General features: G+C 35.7%; 1 protein-coding gene across 3 annotated transcripts in view; it reads left to right on the top strand.

Annotated features, from left to right (window-relative positions):
* LOC143914251 (cytochrome P450 4C1-like) overlaps positions 1 to 10188 on the top strand; it is a 23816-nt gene extending 13628 nt beyond the window's left edge. For all 3 annotated transcript variants that reach the window (XM_077434413.1, XM_077434406.1, XM_077434422.1), the window contains 3 exons: positions 8729 to 8880; positions 8958 to 9140; positions 9228 to 10188. In XM_077434413.1, the coding sequence (XP_077290539.1) occupies positions 8729 to 8880; positions 8958 to 9140; positions 9228 to 9394 (502 nt within the window). In that variant the 3' untranslated portion in view covers positions 9395 to 10188. The remainder of the gene's footprint in view (positions 1 to 8728; positions 8881 to 8957; positions 9141 to 9227) is intronic.
* Positions 10189 to 14945: the final 4757 nt, after the last annotated feature.

Raw genomic sequence — 14945 nt, forward strand, 5'->3', positions numbered from 1 at the left:
GAGCCTTTCTCCATCTAGGGCTTCGCCTTCGACGCCCCCCTGAGCCTTTGCCATCAATGGCTTCGTCCTTGGTGTCTCCTGAGCCTTTGCCTTCTAGGGCTTCACCCTTGGCGCCCCCATGAGCCTTTGTCTTCTAGGGCTTTGCCCTCGGCGCCCCCCTGAGCCCTTGCCCATTAAAAATAAATCGATTCGGCGCCTATGAATCGAAAAAAAAATCGAATCATTTGTTTGTTGACGGCTGCGCCCCATAAGCCGCTTAAACATGACTAATAATCTAATAGTAAACATTTTAAAATTTAAAAAAAAAATTTTAATTAAAAAAAAATTAAAAAAAAAATTTTAATTAAAAAAAAATGTTTTTTTTATTTTTTTGCCTTCTAGAGCTTCGGTCTCAGCCCCCCTCCCCCTGAGCCTTTTGCCCTCTAGGGCTACGCCCTCGTCGCCCCCCTGAGTATTTGCCGTCTAGGGCTTCGCCCTCCCCCCCCCCTGAGTATTCGCCATCTAGGGCTTTGCCTCCCTGAGCAATTGCCGTTTAGGGCTTTGCCAGAAAAATCGAATCGGCACCTATGAATCGAAGAAAAAATAAATCTAATCATTTGTTCAAATCATTTGTTCGATGACATCACGGATCTACGGATGAACGAACGAAGGATACATACATATATACAAAGTCTCTTTCCAAATTATATATTAGATATATATAACAAACACTTAATCTAATATTGTGCAACCCTTCCTTTATTTTATATCACTTCTCTCATTCTCGAAGGCATCGATACCACCAATATTTTTAAACAATCGCCTGTAATGTCGTCATACCACACTTTTTCTAATGTTTGTATAAGCTGGTATTTACAAATAGGCGTATTGCTATTCACTTTTAACCCCATTATGCCCCATAAATTCTCAATCGGGTTTAAGTCAGGACTATTACGCAGCCACTCCAGCGTCAAAATTCCATGTTTTTTAATAAAGTCTTTTAAAATACATACATTCAACTAACAGATCGTACAATATTACTTCATCCGGATACATACACACACTATCCCACAAATAGCTCACAACCATCCACACTAGATCTTGTCCTCGTCAAAAACTGCCCAAAAATATCGACGTCAAATGCCCTTCAAGCCCTGTCGTCTGATCCGGTCTCCGTGACTTGATAGAATGTGCGCGCGCAGAATACGGGAGGAAAAGCATGTTCCTCTTGTTCCTGTTGTATCCTGCTCGCGCAAATTAAGTTAGTATGTACGTGAGTATGTACCGTTTACCATGCACCATTTTTTTTTTTGATCTTTTGAGTTAAGATCTTTCGATTTTCGATCTTTGCCTTCCGATATTTGCGTTTTCTGTCATTTAAAATTCTGTCAAGTCACGTAGACCCGTCACGTAGACCCCTTCTGATCATCTCCCAATAATCTTCTCAATTGACGGGAAAACAGAGGAAATCATCAAGCACAGTTGGGATTACGGGAGAGCTAACTGGCGGGAGTTCAAATCGTACATACATAAATGACCACACTATTCGAACATCAACCACACTCATAAACAAAACAGAAATCGACAGCTCCATAATACACCTGACGGAATCAATAACTCAATCCAAACACCTTCACATACCTAAGATACAATACATTGAACACAAACTAGAGATAAAAATCCAGCATTGAAAACATTAATTAATAAGCTCACATATCGGCGAGTTTCAATAGATAACATCATAATCAAACAACTTCCATTTAAAGCCCTAGTCTCATTATCTAAAATATTCAATGCATGTTTACTCACCGAGTATTTCCCAGAATACTGGAAAACAGCCTACGTAATTCCCATACCTAAGCCCGACAAAAGCCCAAAAAACCCGGCCAATTACACTGTTCGACAAATGACGACTTTTTTTGGTTCAGAGACGACATATAACTTTTCTTATAGATCTATGCCTAGTAAACACAAATCTAGTAATAAAAAATGTTGATTGCCTCTAGATTCGGAGATATGTGTGTTTTTTAAATCGCGCGATTTTTCAATATCTTGTTTTTTTTTAGGTGTTTTTCGGTCGATGTCTCAAAATCTGTCAATTTGCTGTTCAAAATGAATATTGAAATCTAGTCGGGTACTTTATCTTTCATTTGTAGTAATTTTCAGCTTTTAAATATCTCTAAGTAGTCGTCCAGTTCAAATCAAAAGTCAAAAGTACGTATTTTCACTTGGGATTTTTTTGCGCGATTTAAAAAACACATACATATATCTCCGAATCTAGAAGCAATCAACATTTTTTATTACCAGATTCGTTTTTACTGGGCATAGATCTATAAAAAAAGTCATATCTTGTCTCTGAACTATTTTTCGTGTCGAATAGTGTTATCGACCCATTAGCTTACTTTGTACGCTTTCCAAAATTCTAAAAAAAATAATCTACACTCGTTTACTCACAGTCATAAATAATAAATTAATAAATGAACAATTTGGATTTCGCACTGGACATTCCACGACCCAACAACTAACAAGACTAACTGAACACGTGAGGAAAAACTTAATATGAAGAAAAGTACCGGAATGGTATGTCTCGACATAGAAAAAGCTTGCGACACGGTTTGGCACGATGGACTCATTCATAAGCTCCTTATTAACAAAATACCAAACTACCTAATTCTCATCATCAAATCATAACCAACTCGTAGAAAGCTAGTGGTTAGCTTAAATAATGAATTATCGTCTCCGAAAATAATCGCAGCTGGCGTTCCGCAGGGGAGCTGGCTTGGCCCACTCTTATTCTCCATATATGTACCGTAACGGTCAATGAAAAAGTGTCCACTTTAAAAATGTGTATTTTTATAATTTATTTGCTCTAAATAATTTCTATCCAACAATTTTGAATGACAAGTGTTACATAAATATATTTTTGATGATTTGATATCATTTGAGCCTTAATATTATTTAAGTTTTTATAAAACTGGGTTTATTGAAAGATTTTGTTGTCTTATAGAAAAAAATGTTTTTTGGCATAAAATCTATTTATTTATTATTTTTTTTTACTTACATTATATCTCCATATATAATACTCGTTACAAACACTTAATCTAATACTGTGCAACCATTCCTTTATTTTATATCACCTATCTCATTCTCGAAGGCATCGATTCCACCAATATTTTTAAGCAATCGCCTGTAATGTCGTCATACCACACTTTTTCTAATAATTTTATAAGCTGGTATTTACAAATAGGCTTATTGCTATTCAATTTTAACCCCATTATACCCCATAAATTCTCAATTGGGTTTAAGCCAGGACTATTACCCAGCCACTCCACCTTCAAAATTCCATGTTTTTTAATAAAGTCTTTCACCTAAATATCATAACATTTAATCTGTACAATATTTTTGCATTTAAAATATTGCCTAGGATATAAAGTATTTAAAAAATTATAAACATACGGATTTAGCGCGATGACACGGTGCAGAATCGTCCTGGAAAATGCTCTGTGTTTCATACGCGCAATGCATTTCAATAGATGGGAACAGGTTCATTGTTAATATATTTTTGTAAACTTCTGCGTTTACCGGTCCGTCAATAAAAGCCATCTGGCCCACCTAAAAGTAAAAGAAAGACCCCAGACCATCTATCCTGCAGGACGCTTCACCGTTGGCAAAAAGCATTCGTCACTTAGACGTTCCCCAGTTCTGCGTCTCACACACCGCATTCAATCGGACCCGAATAAATTTAATTTACTCTCATCCGAGAAGATCATATTCTGCCAATCACTTAGGTTCCAATTTTCGTATTTTTTGGTCCATTCCAGACGCTGCGGGCGCATTTTTTTTGGTGAGAAATGGATTTGTTGTTGGTCTTCTTGCAAAAAAACCCCATTCACGAAGGTGATGTCAAGTTGTTTCTAGACTTATTTCAGAACCACTAGCCGCTATAAACTCCGATCTGACATCCACAGTAGTTTTGAAGCGTTCTGGTAACAAGAACACTTCAAAAGTTGGTCTTCAGCAATTGTGGTCTTTTTCGGTCTTCCTGGACGTTTTTTTCGTTAGGTGTTGGATTTGATTTCATCTTGATATATTTGATTTCATCTTGATATATTTGATTTAATCTTGATATATGTCTTGTTGCATCCAAATTGACTAGCTATATATCGGGAGCTGACGTGTTTGAAAGCCAAAGCCGAAATTTTGAGTTTTTTGCGCCGCGGTCAGTTTAGGATAATTTGGCATAATTTTAGTAAACATCTCGGGGACGATGAGAGTGAGGTCACTCGTCTCTCGACGCTCCGTGAGAACGGACGTGCCGAAGACGTACTCTCTGTGCGAGCGCTCATAATACAGCGATACGCCATACCGTCAAAAAACCCACACCTTTTAACATACACCACAAACACCCCCCACAAAACGAACACCAAACGAACACATGTTGGCACCATGCGAGGATCCAACCTGAAAAAGCGAATTAAGAAGACACTGATAACTACAACCGAAGCTCCTCAACCAGGCTGCTCTCAGACCGCTCAGATGGAGACCGAGTGGCAGTTTCCAAAACATACGGCAAAGAACGTGAAAGATGTTGCTCCTGAATTTAAAATTCAGGAGAAAAACAAATTTGAAGGGCTCTTGGAAGTTTCCGATGTCCCCAGAAGTTTATAAAAGACTTCACAATGACTTACATTGGTCAAAATAATGTCAAGATACAATGTAAAAGTCTTGAAGACTTTAAAAAACTTCGGGATGGATTGACACCAGACCGACAATTCCATACCTTTTCCAGGAAGGAGGAAAAGGAAATAAAAAGTGTCGTACGTGGCTTGCCGAAATTGCCGGAAGCTGATATTAAAGATGACATCATCAGACAGGGATTCCCTGTAACCAAAGTCATACAGATGAAGACGAAGGAGCCTAGGAGCAACGCCACCGAGCTATACTTGGTGTTCTTCGAGCCATCGGTATCGGCAAAGAAGATTAAAGAAATCCGGTACATCTGTTACACAAAGGTCAGTGTCGTTAAATATACTAGTAAATTACAAAATATTACTCAATGTTTCAGATGCCAAGAATATGGACACGCTGCGAAAAACTGCAATCGGCAGGCCAAGTGCGTCAAATGTGCCGGCACTCACCTCACCGCACAATGCAATCAAGGAATAGTTACCCCTGCTGTCTGCTCAGGCTGTTCAGGATCTCACCCCGCTAGCTTCAAAGACTGTCCAAAAAGACAGAGCTATCTGAAAATGCTGGAATCGAGGAAGAATCGAGCATCAATTGTCAAAGCCAACCCTTGGAAACTCCCAGTGGCGCAGCCACAAAATATCCCGGTCGTTAACGATCATAACTTCCCAAAGCTACCGACCATTAAAACTCCTTCACCAAATATCCCAAATATCCCTAAAAAACCCCACCAACCAACCAATCCCAACATTCAACCAACAACAGACCTAACTTCCATGGCGTCTATGACGAAGATGTTGAAGATCCTCCAGGAGATTCGTGCCAAGGCCAGCGGTTGCACCGACAAACTAGAGCTGGCACTCATGCTTGTCGAATATCTCGATGTCTTTGATTAACGGGAGGCGACTGAACATTCTAGCTTGGAATGCTCGTGGACTTAAGAATAAGATTGACGAACTAGAGTCGGCGATCGGTGAGTACTGTGTTGACATAGTTTTAATCTCCGAGACCTTCTTAAAACCTCATATCCGTATTAACCTACCTAACTTTAACTGCTATCGCGAAGACCGAGAACAGCATGGAGGGGGAGTTGCCATTTTTATAAAATCGTCAATTAAACATTGTCGCGTAATAACCCCGCCACTAAAAAATTTAGAACTAACCGCCATCGAACTAACAATTAACAACACCCGTCACATAGTAGCATCCGCTTACAATCCTCCCCAAAAACGATTATTGGCATCCGATCTTAACAAAATATTTAACATTGGTAGTTCGGTAGTGGTAGCTGGTGACTTTAATGCCAAACATCCGTTATGGAGTTGCGTAAACACTGACCAACAAGGCACAACTCTTTTTAAATACATTCAACTAACAGATACAATCTTGCTTCATCCGGATACATACACACACTATCCCACAAATAACTCACAACCATCCACACTAGATCTTGTCCTCGTCAAGAACTGCCCAAAAATATCGACACCAAATGCCCTTCAAACCATGTCGTCTGATCATCTCCCGATAATCTTCTCAATCGACGGGAAACCCGAGGAAATCATCAAGCATAGTTGGGATTACGGGAGAGCTAACTGGCGAGAGTTCAAGTCGTACATAAATGACCAAACCATTCTAACTTCTACCACACTCACAAACAAAACCGAAATCGACAGCTCCATAATACACCTAACGGAATCAATAACTCGATCCAAACACCTTCACATACCTAAGACACAATACATTGAACACAAATTAGAGATAACTGACTTTGTTGCAAATTTAATTAAAAGTAAAAATAAACTCCGTAAAATTTGGCAAACATCAAAAAATCCAGCATTGAAAACATTAATTAATAAGCTCACATATCAAATTAAAATTAGAATCAAAGAAATCAAAAATGAAGCTTGGTCTAAAAAATTAGAAAAATTGAGCTCAGTTGATGGCTCTCTATGGAAATTAGCTAAAGCGATTCGCAGGACAAAAAACTCGATTCCTCCATTAGACGATGCAGGAATCTCAGTGACGCGTGATTGCGACAAAGCAGAACTATTATCAAAATCCTTCCAAAAACATCACACACTCACACAACATTACAATCACATACCAACGCATAATAAAGTCAACCGGTCCATTAAAATCATCACAAAAACTCCCACTAACAGTACTAAAAATATAAAATTGGTGCATCCGTGTGAAATCCAAAATATAATACGTAATTTAAAAAATAAAAAGGCACCTGGGCGAGATTCAATAGATAACATCACAATCAAACAACTTCCATTTAAAGCTTTAGTCTCACTATCTAAAATATTCAACGCATGTTTACTCACCGGGTATTTCCCAGAATACTGGAAAACAGCCGACGTAATTCCCATACTTAAGCCCGATAAAAGCTCAAAAAACCCGGCCAATTATCGACCCATTAGCTTACTTTGCACGCTTTTAAAAATTCTGGAAAAAATAATCTACACACGTTTACTTAAAGTCGTAAATAAGAAATTAATAAATGAACAATTTGGATTTCGCACTGGACATTCCACGACCCAACAACTAACAAGACTAACTGAACACGTGACGAAGAACTTTAATATGAAGAGAAGTACCGGAATGGTATGTCTCGACATAGAAAAGGCCTTCGACACGGTTTGGCACGATGGACTCATTCATAAGCTCCTTATTAACAAAATACCAAACTACCTAATTCTCATCATCAAATCGTACTTAACTCGTAGAAAGCTAGTGGTTAGCGTAAATAATGAATTATCGTCTCCAAAAATAATCGCAGCTGGCGTTCCGCAGGGGAGCTTGCTTGGCCCACTCTTGTTCTCCATATATATAAATGACATACCTATTCCAAAAAACTGTCACATAGCCCTATATGCAGATGATACAGCTTGCTTCACAAGTAGCAAAAAACCAGACACTATTCTTAAAAATCTTGAATTTGCAATTAAAACAATGACTGAACACTTCACTAAGTGGAAAATTCAAATTAATCAAACCAAAACAGACGCCATATTCTTTAGTGTTAGAAAACATAAGCCAAGTTCAGATCTGAAAATCCCCTCTGGAGAAAGTCTGAAATGGCAGTCAGTAATAAAATATTTAGGAGTAACGTTTGATAAAAGAATGAGATGGGCACCTCACATTGAGGCAGCGAAATGCAAGGCGATGCGGGGTATATCCTCAATATATCCAATATTTAATCGCCATAGTTCTTTATCAACGCTAAATAAAATAAAATTATATCGCGCGCTCATATTACCATTATTAACCTATGCTTCACCTGTATGGAATAACGTCTCGAATACTAACCTTTCCAAGCTCCAAGTAATACAAAATAAATCCCTTAAAATAATTTATAATACACCCATATATACTAACCTGAAAAAACTGCATGCTTTATATAATATTCCGTTTGTTACAGACATTACTAACAAACTAACCAGTAGATTCTATGAAAGAATCACTAATAACCATACTAACACACTTGTGAAGAGTCTCGGTGATTACAATAAAATGTCTATACCCTTCAGGTATAAACACAGATTACCTAAACACAATCTGCTTTAGGTCATCGACTTTAGATAGTCTTTAATTAATATTATGTATTAGATGTATTATGAACATTTGTAAGGATTGTAAATAGGTTTTTGAGCTCTTTTTCCTATTATGCTTTAGATTAACATTAGAATAATATAATACTGTGATTACTAACCAAATTAAATTAAAATTGTAAAATAGAAAATGATCAGTAGATCAGTAGCTATTAAAATAGATATAAGATGTATTGTGAACATAATTTCGTAATAATAAAAAGCATTTAAAAATCAAAAAAAAAAATGAGCCGAAAGTCACGCCTAAGCTGACTCAAATAAAAGCAAAGGATCATATTCATTAAATAAAAGGGCTTTGCATAAATCCCCAGCCCCCAAAAAAAGTATACCTGCATTTACCGTAATTTGAAAGTGGACACTTTTCCATTGACCGGTACTGTATGTATGTACATTAAGCGTATTTATGTAGATCGTAATGTTGTTTTCCATTTTCATAAATTTCACAGACTCCGAGAAATATATGGTGATTCAAAGAGGCCAGTTGTTAAGGAGGACCTACCCAAGATGCCTTATCTTGAAAGAGTCATCAAAGAAACGTTAAGATTATTTCCTGTAGCTCCGGTTGTGGTCAGAAATCTCACGCAAGACGTCAAATTGGGTACAATTATAACTATGATTCATAGTGTAAGTATAATCGTAAATCAATTAAATACAGTTGCTGATAATTGTTAATAGATAAATATACTTTACCTGCTGGAGCCGGATGTGTAATCGCAGTATATGGTATGCATAGACAAGAGTCTGTTTGGGGGGAAAATCCGAACGATTTCAATCCGGACCATTTTCTTCCAGAAAATGTGGCCAAGCGACATCCTTATTCCTATATACCATTTAGTGCTGGACCAAGGAATTGTATTGGTAAACTTTGTTTATAATTACAATATACATATGTTAATAATATACATATGAATGCTATGTTAAATAAAATTTAAATTAATTTTCCAGGTAAACAATATGCTATGATGTCAATGAAGTCTTTATTGTCAACGATTCTTCGTACTTATAGGATTCACTCTAATGTAGATTACAAAACTATAGAATTGAAATCAGAAATATTGCTAAAACCCCTTAACGGTCACTTAATTTCAATAGAGCGACGACTAAAACTTTAAAAATGTATTGAAAGAAGTCCAAATATTTATTTGTATATCAAATTAAATACATGTAATATTATATTATATGTATGTACATACATACATATAATATAATATTATTGTTTTGGTTCAAACAATGAAAGTCAAAAAGTCGAAGTTAAAAAACATAATATTTTAATTACAATGAATCACTCCCTATTATACAATTATGTAACAACTGTTGAATGGCATTTTGTATTTTATAATTATTAATCCTATATAAAATAAAAACACGGGGAAAGGTTTAAATGTGAAGACTTAATTGCCAATATATAAGGGTACATCTGTTTGTATTATGTATATTTAATTGCTGTTCTTTCATGTATTGATACAAATCAATGGGCTCCATGTATGTACATACATATATGTATGTACATGAGGCTATAACGAAAAACGCGAATTGTGGACTTCCATTGAAAACATGCATCATTAAATAAATAAAAAATTCGTCGATTTTAAACAATGGCATTTATTTATTTAAACACCTGAAAATAGGTAATTTTGGCCATTCCAAATTTTCATCGAAACAATTCGATTGGTTGGAGCCACACGGCATTGTTAAAAGTCGATGAATTTTTTTATTTAAAATTTGATTCATGCGATGCAAATTTTCCACTATGTCCATCGCTGGAAATCCGAAATTCGTGTTTTCGGATTTCCGGATTTCCTCCGACCTAATGTACTTTGTATGTTTTAAGTACAGCGTAGGTATTAGTGTAATTAATGTGTACTATTTCGTATTAAGTATTGATTATTTATATATCACCGTCATTAATAAAATTAAAAATATACAACACGATTTTTTTTATTCTTAAATTATTCATTCATTAATTTATTAATTATTTTAATTTTTCCGCGTTATTTATTCAAACTATAAAAATAATTATTGATACACACAAAAAACCATGGTCTTGAATACAAATACAATTTGAATGTATTCAACAATTTTTTGGAATTGCAGTTGGCAATTGAGCTTACATAATTATGTAGTTGCTCTAGTAACCATTTTTTCTAGAATTTTGGAGAAGGCATTGAGTGTTAGATTAAGTGGCTACCTTTTGTCAGTTGATGAATAGATTGGATTCAAGAGGCACTCTTCGACGGGTATTTTATTTTTATTTTTAATTTATACCAGGAAGCCCAACAGGTAACCCCAATGCGCCTTCCTGGCCAGAAACATTTTATAAGTATTATTAGTATTATACAAAGTAAATAAATGTGGGAATTGATGTGAATAAATGTAATGTTGGGGGATAATGGCAAACAATGGTACACATGAGTGTACACCAGTGGTTCTCAAGTGCGGCCACGGTGGCCGCATGCGGCCACTAGAGGATTTTACTGCGGCCACCAGCGACTTAATAGTAAATAATACTGTTGCGTAGGGGTGGGTGGAGGATCCAAGTAAAAGGCCAACAGTCGTATCACAGCATTTATTGATGATTAAGGAGATACACGCACTGTCCGTGCTAAGTCCAGAATGACATGATATCGCCTACGTACCGCCTTATAAGGGGTAGATCTCTCAGGACGTCTAATATGTTTACCTACTGTATAGTCACGTATTCGGATATGTATTCCCACGGTATGAGAAGTGCAATCATTGTTTAGCTTTCATGCACTTAGCTTGTCGCTAATCCTTAAAACCACTTACCCCGATCACACGGTCTCTCAGGACGCTACCCGGCCTAATCCGATCGCAATTACTCGGCGGCTCTGTTTAGTATACGTAACAATACTAATATTTAAAAAAAAAATTAAATATAAAAATTAAATATTGTTGAATACATCTGACTTGTATTCAACAAAAACAAACACCTCAAAATTCTTTCCACGCGAATATGATCCGTAGTGTGTTCTCAATAGTATGCAGAACAATAAGAAATTGACTTGCACACATGGGAGTGAGTTCATTCGAGTCACAATAGGGTTGTATTAAATTTATTTAACGAAGACTGTGAAAACGAAATATTTCGTATGCATTGCATTGTGCATCAAGAAGTGCTAGTTAGTAAATCTGTTATTAAATGCATGGAAGATGTGGAGTTAACTGTGAGAAAAGTATTAAATGCAATTAATACCAGTAATAAATTGTCGAACATGTTTAGTTCTATATGCGAAATTAACGGTGAAAAACACAATATATTGCTCAATTACAATCATATTAGATGGCTAAGTTTTGATAACAGTGTTCAACGTCTTTGTGAATTAAATGATTATGTTATATCTGCTTTGGCCGTAAATCATAAAGATTTAAATGAAAAGCTTCAAAGTAATTATATAAAAGGGTCGATTTTATTCCTAAAGGATTTTTTGCCGCACATTAGTTCGATTAATAAACAACTACAAAAAAGTAACTTAACAATAATAAAAACCATGCTCATCATTGACAAACTAAAAAATATAGCGAAAAGCCTTGTGACAGAAGTTGAAAATGACAATTTTTCAATTTTATCTTCTGTTAGTGATTTCATAGATAAGATGACAGAAACAACTTCAAAATTAAAACTTAAAATAATAGAGTCTCTTAAATCTCTGAATCTGGAACTTGATAAAAGGTTCGAAGAATTGAATTTTTTTAAAACTGTTTCTTTTGTATCTTCCCCTTTTATTATGATGAAAAATGAAAATTTCCTAGTACTACAAAATAGCTTAAAATCATTTTCAGTATTGAGATTAATTAACTGGGCTAACGTTTACGTTAGCCCAGTTAATTAATCTCAAATTTCTCAAATTTCAAATCTCTAATTTCTAATAATGCATATTTTAATATGCATTATTAGAAATTAATCACGATCAAGTACTTAATAACCATTTTAATAATATTTCGGTTCAAAAATTTTGGTCGGAAATATACGTTGACAATGAAACCAATATAAAGATTTGGCAACAATTGTTTTATTAATATTGTCTATTTTACCCACTACCGTATTTTGTGAAAGATCATTCAGTGTAATGCACTTTATTAAAAACAAATTTAGAAACCAGCTGACAGACGCAAACTTAGAAGCAGCAATGCGGCTTGCACTGGAAGAAAGGAGTATTGAGCAATTTCCATTGCATTATTATTAAATAAATAGATATCAAAATGCTAAAATTTCTTTTATTTTATGAATAAATTGATCCATTTTTTTGTAACTTTAATTTATTTGATTAAATTTGGTGCGGCCACCAGACATTTTCATGGGACTACTATTATCACCTGTGCGGCCACGGTAAAATTTCGCCTGAGAACCACTGGTGTACACTGTTATGAGTAGAGGTAGGATAGTCACAGTGCTATCCATTGTTCGGCAAACCTTTAACAATGCATTTACAACCTTTGAACAATACACGGCCCCCTCAGGCTCCGGTGACTAGTTATGAGTTGGCAGAACTGACGCCAGCGAGTAGAGTAGGTAGAGTCGCGGGTCGGCCGCTGGCCCGATGCGTACGCGCATTGTGCGTATTCTTATATTGAACAATAAACGTATAAAGTTGAACTAAGATCGCCTTTTAATTGTATCTCTCCTGCAATCCTCCGTACCCAGCGACTCCTACATACATATCAATTAATATCCATTTAAGAGACATTTAAGGTCAAAATTGTAAATTTGCAGCATCGTATACAATTCAGCAAAATTCGAAATTGGTGAAAACTCGAGATTTGCGGGAAAATGGGCAAGGTTGCCAAATTTTTGGAACCGTTTCATTGAAAATCAGATAAATTGGCAAACTCTGATGGGAAACGATTGGCCTGGAGTCACAAATCCAAGGTCTGGCCAGCAAAAACCAGTGGAATTTGAACCCGTGACCACTTCAAAGCATTATAGTGGATTTTTATATATCGTGAACAACTTCCGTATACACCTTTTTTCTAGATTTGTCCAAGGCCTTCGATCGAATGAATCGTGGTTTAATTCGATTGAAACGTATGCAAATAGGCTCAACGGTCGTTCAGACGGCTTCGACCACATGCGTAAACACTAGTGCTTCCAATCCCGGAAGGTTACTTCAGCACCGAGATTGCAGTGCTGGGAATTTCCGATCCCGGGATCTCAGTGCTAGCACCGGGATTTTAAATGTATAAGAAAAAAAAGTTCAATTGCATGTTTTCATATTTCAAAAACGTTCAATTGCATTTTGCATACTCTCCCGATGTTTCACGTAAAAAATACTCCCATATTGGCGTACTAATTTTGAGAGTTTGGCCACATTCTTTAAATTTTCGGATACCATCCGAAAATAAAGTAAAAAACATCGCTTTCATTCATTGATTCGTATTTTACAAATAGTTTGTACCGTCTAGTAATTATTCATCGAAACAATCCACCTAATATAAAAAAAACTTCAATTAAATTTACATTATGTAAAAAATTCGGATGTAAATAGCCTACGACTTTATCTATGTATTTGAGGAATATAAGAAGGATAAAAAACAAAATTCGATAATCGAACATACACGTTCACACATACCGGCTATGAGCATTTTCAATACAAATTGAACACAAATGTTGGAAAATTTACACAAGACTAAAGTTCTACCGGCTTACGAATTCCTACCAAAACCTTATCAACTCTATGTTAGTATAAAAATAATACAAATATAAATTTTCAGTTAAACATATTCAGGGCATTTTTGACTTTTCTAAGAGGAAAAAAATCCCGCTTCCGGTTCATTATATTAAGTGATTTTTTTTTTATTTTCATCACATTGATACAACAATTATACTTGAATTTTTACGTGAAGAGCACACATGTTAAAGGGGTCGAAAAAAATAGTGGAAGAAAAAATTGTACAAGAGTATACTGGCACTTCTGGTTGACGGATGCTTACCAACTTTTATACATAACTTGGTAAAATTTCAGTTCAATAAATTAAAGGATTTCTTAGAAAAACATAAATTAAATTCTCTAAATTAAAAGTATTACTTTCGGTTTAAGAAAAAATATTGGGGTATAATATAAATAATTTCTATTACAAGTAAGAAATTTCAGTTCGATTTGATGAGTGGTTTGGGAGATAATTTAATTCAAAAACTTAAAAAGAAAGAAGACACCTATAAGGGGAGGTACCATTTCCGGTCAAACTCAAAATTTGAAAAAAAATTACGTTGTATCGATACAAATTTCAGTAACCAATACTAAGATTCAGTTCGATAGGACGAACAGTGTTAAAAAAATCCCCAAAATACACTGACACACAATAAACATACAGACACTCACACAGAAATACAGACACACACAATTTTTTTCTAGATCACGAAAACGTGATCAGTGGTCGCTTCTAAGTTGGAATCAGTTAAAATATGCTTCAAATATCATTGCGGTTGACCACAATATCTGCGACACAATACAGGCCGTTCATACCATTTCGTGGAAACGGCAAGCCGGCGTCGAAAGTTATTTTTAAAGAAATTTCTGCCAGCACCGTAATCCCGGTATTCAGACTAGTTTCAGCACCGAGATTCACGGTACCAGAAAACAACGGGATCCCGGGATTGGAAGTCTTAGTAAACACCCATCTCATCATCTACAGCCATTCACCATC

The sequence above is a fragment of the Arctopsyche grandis genome, chromosome 1 (genome assembly GCF_051622035.1).
Source record: "Arctopsyche grandis isolate Sample6627 chromosome 1, ASM5162203v2, whole genome shotgun sequence".
Classification (NCBI taxonomy): Eukaryota; Metazoa; Arthropoda; class Insecta; order Trichoptera; family Hydropsychidae; genus Arctopsyche; species Arctopsyche grandis.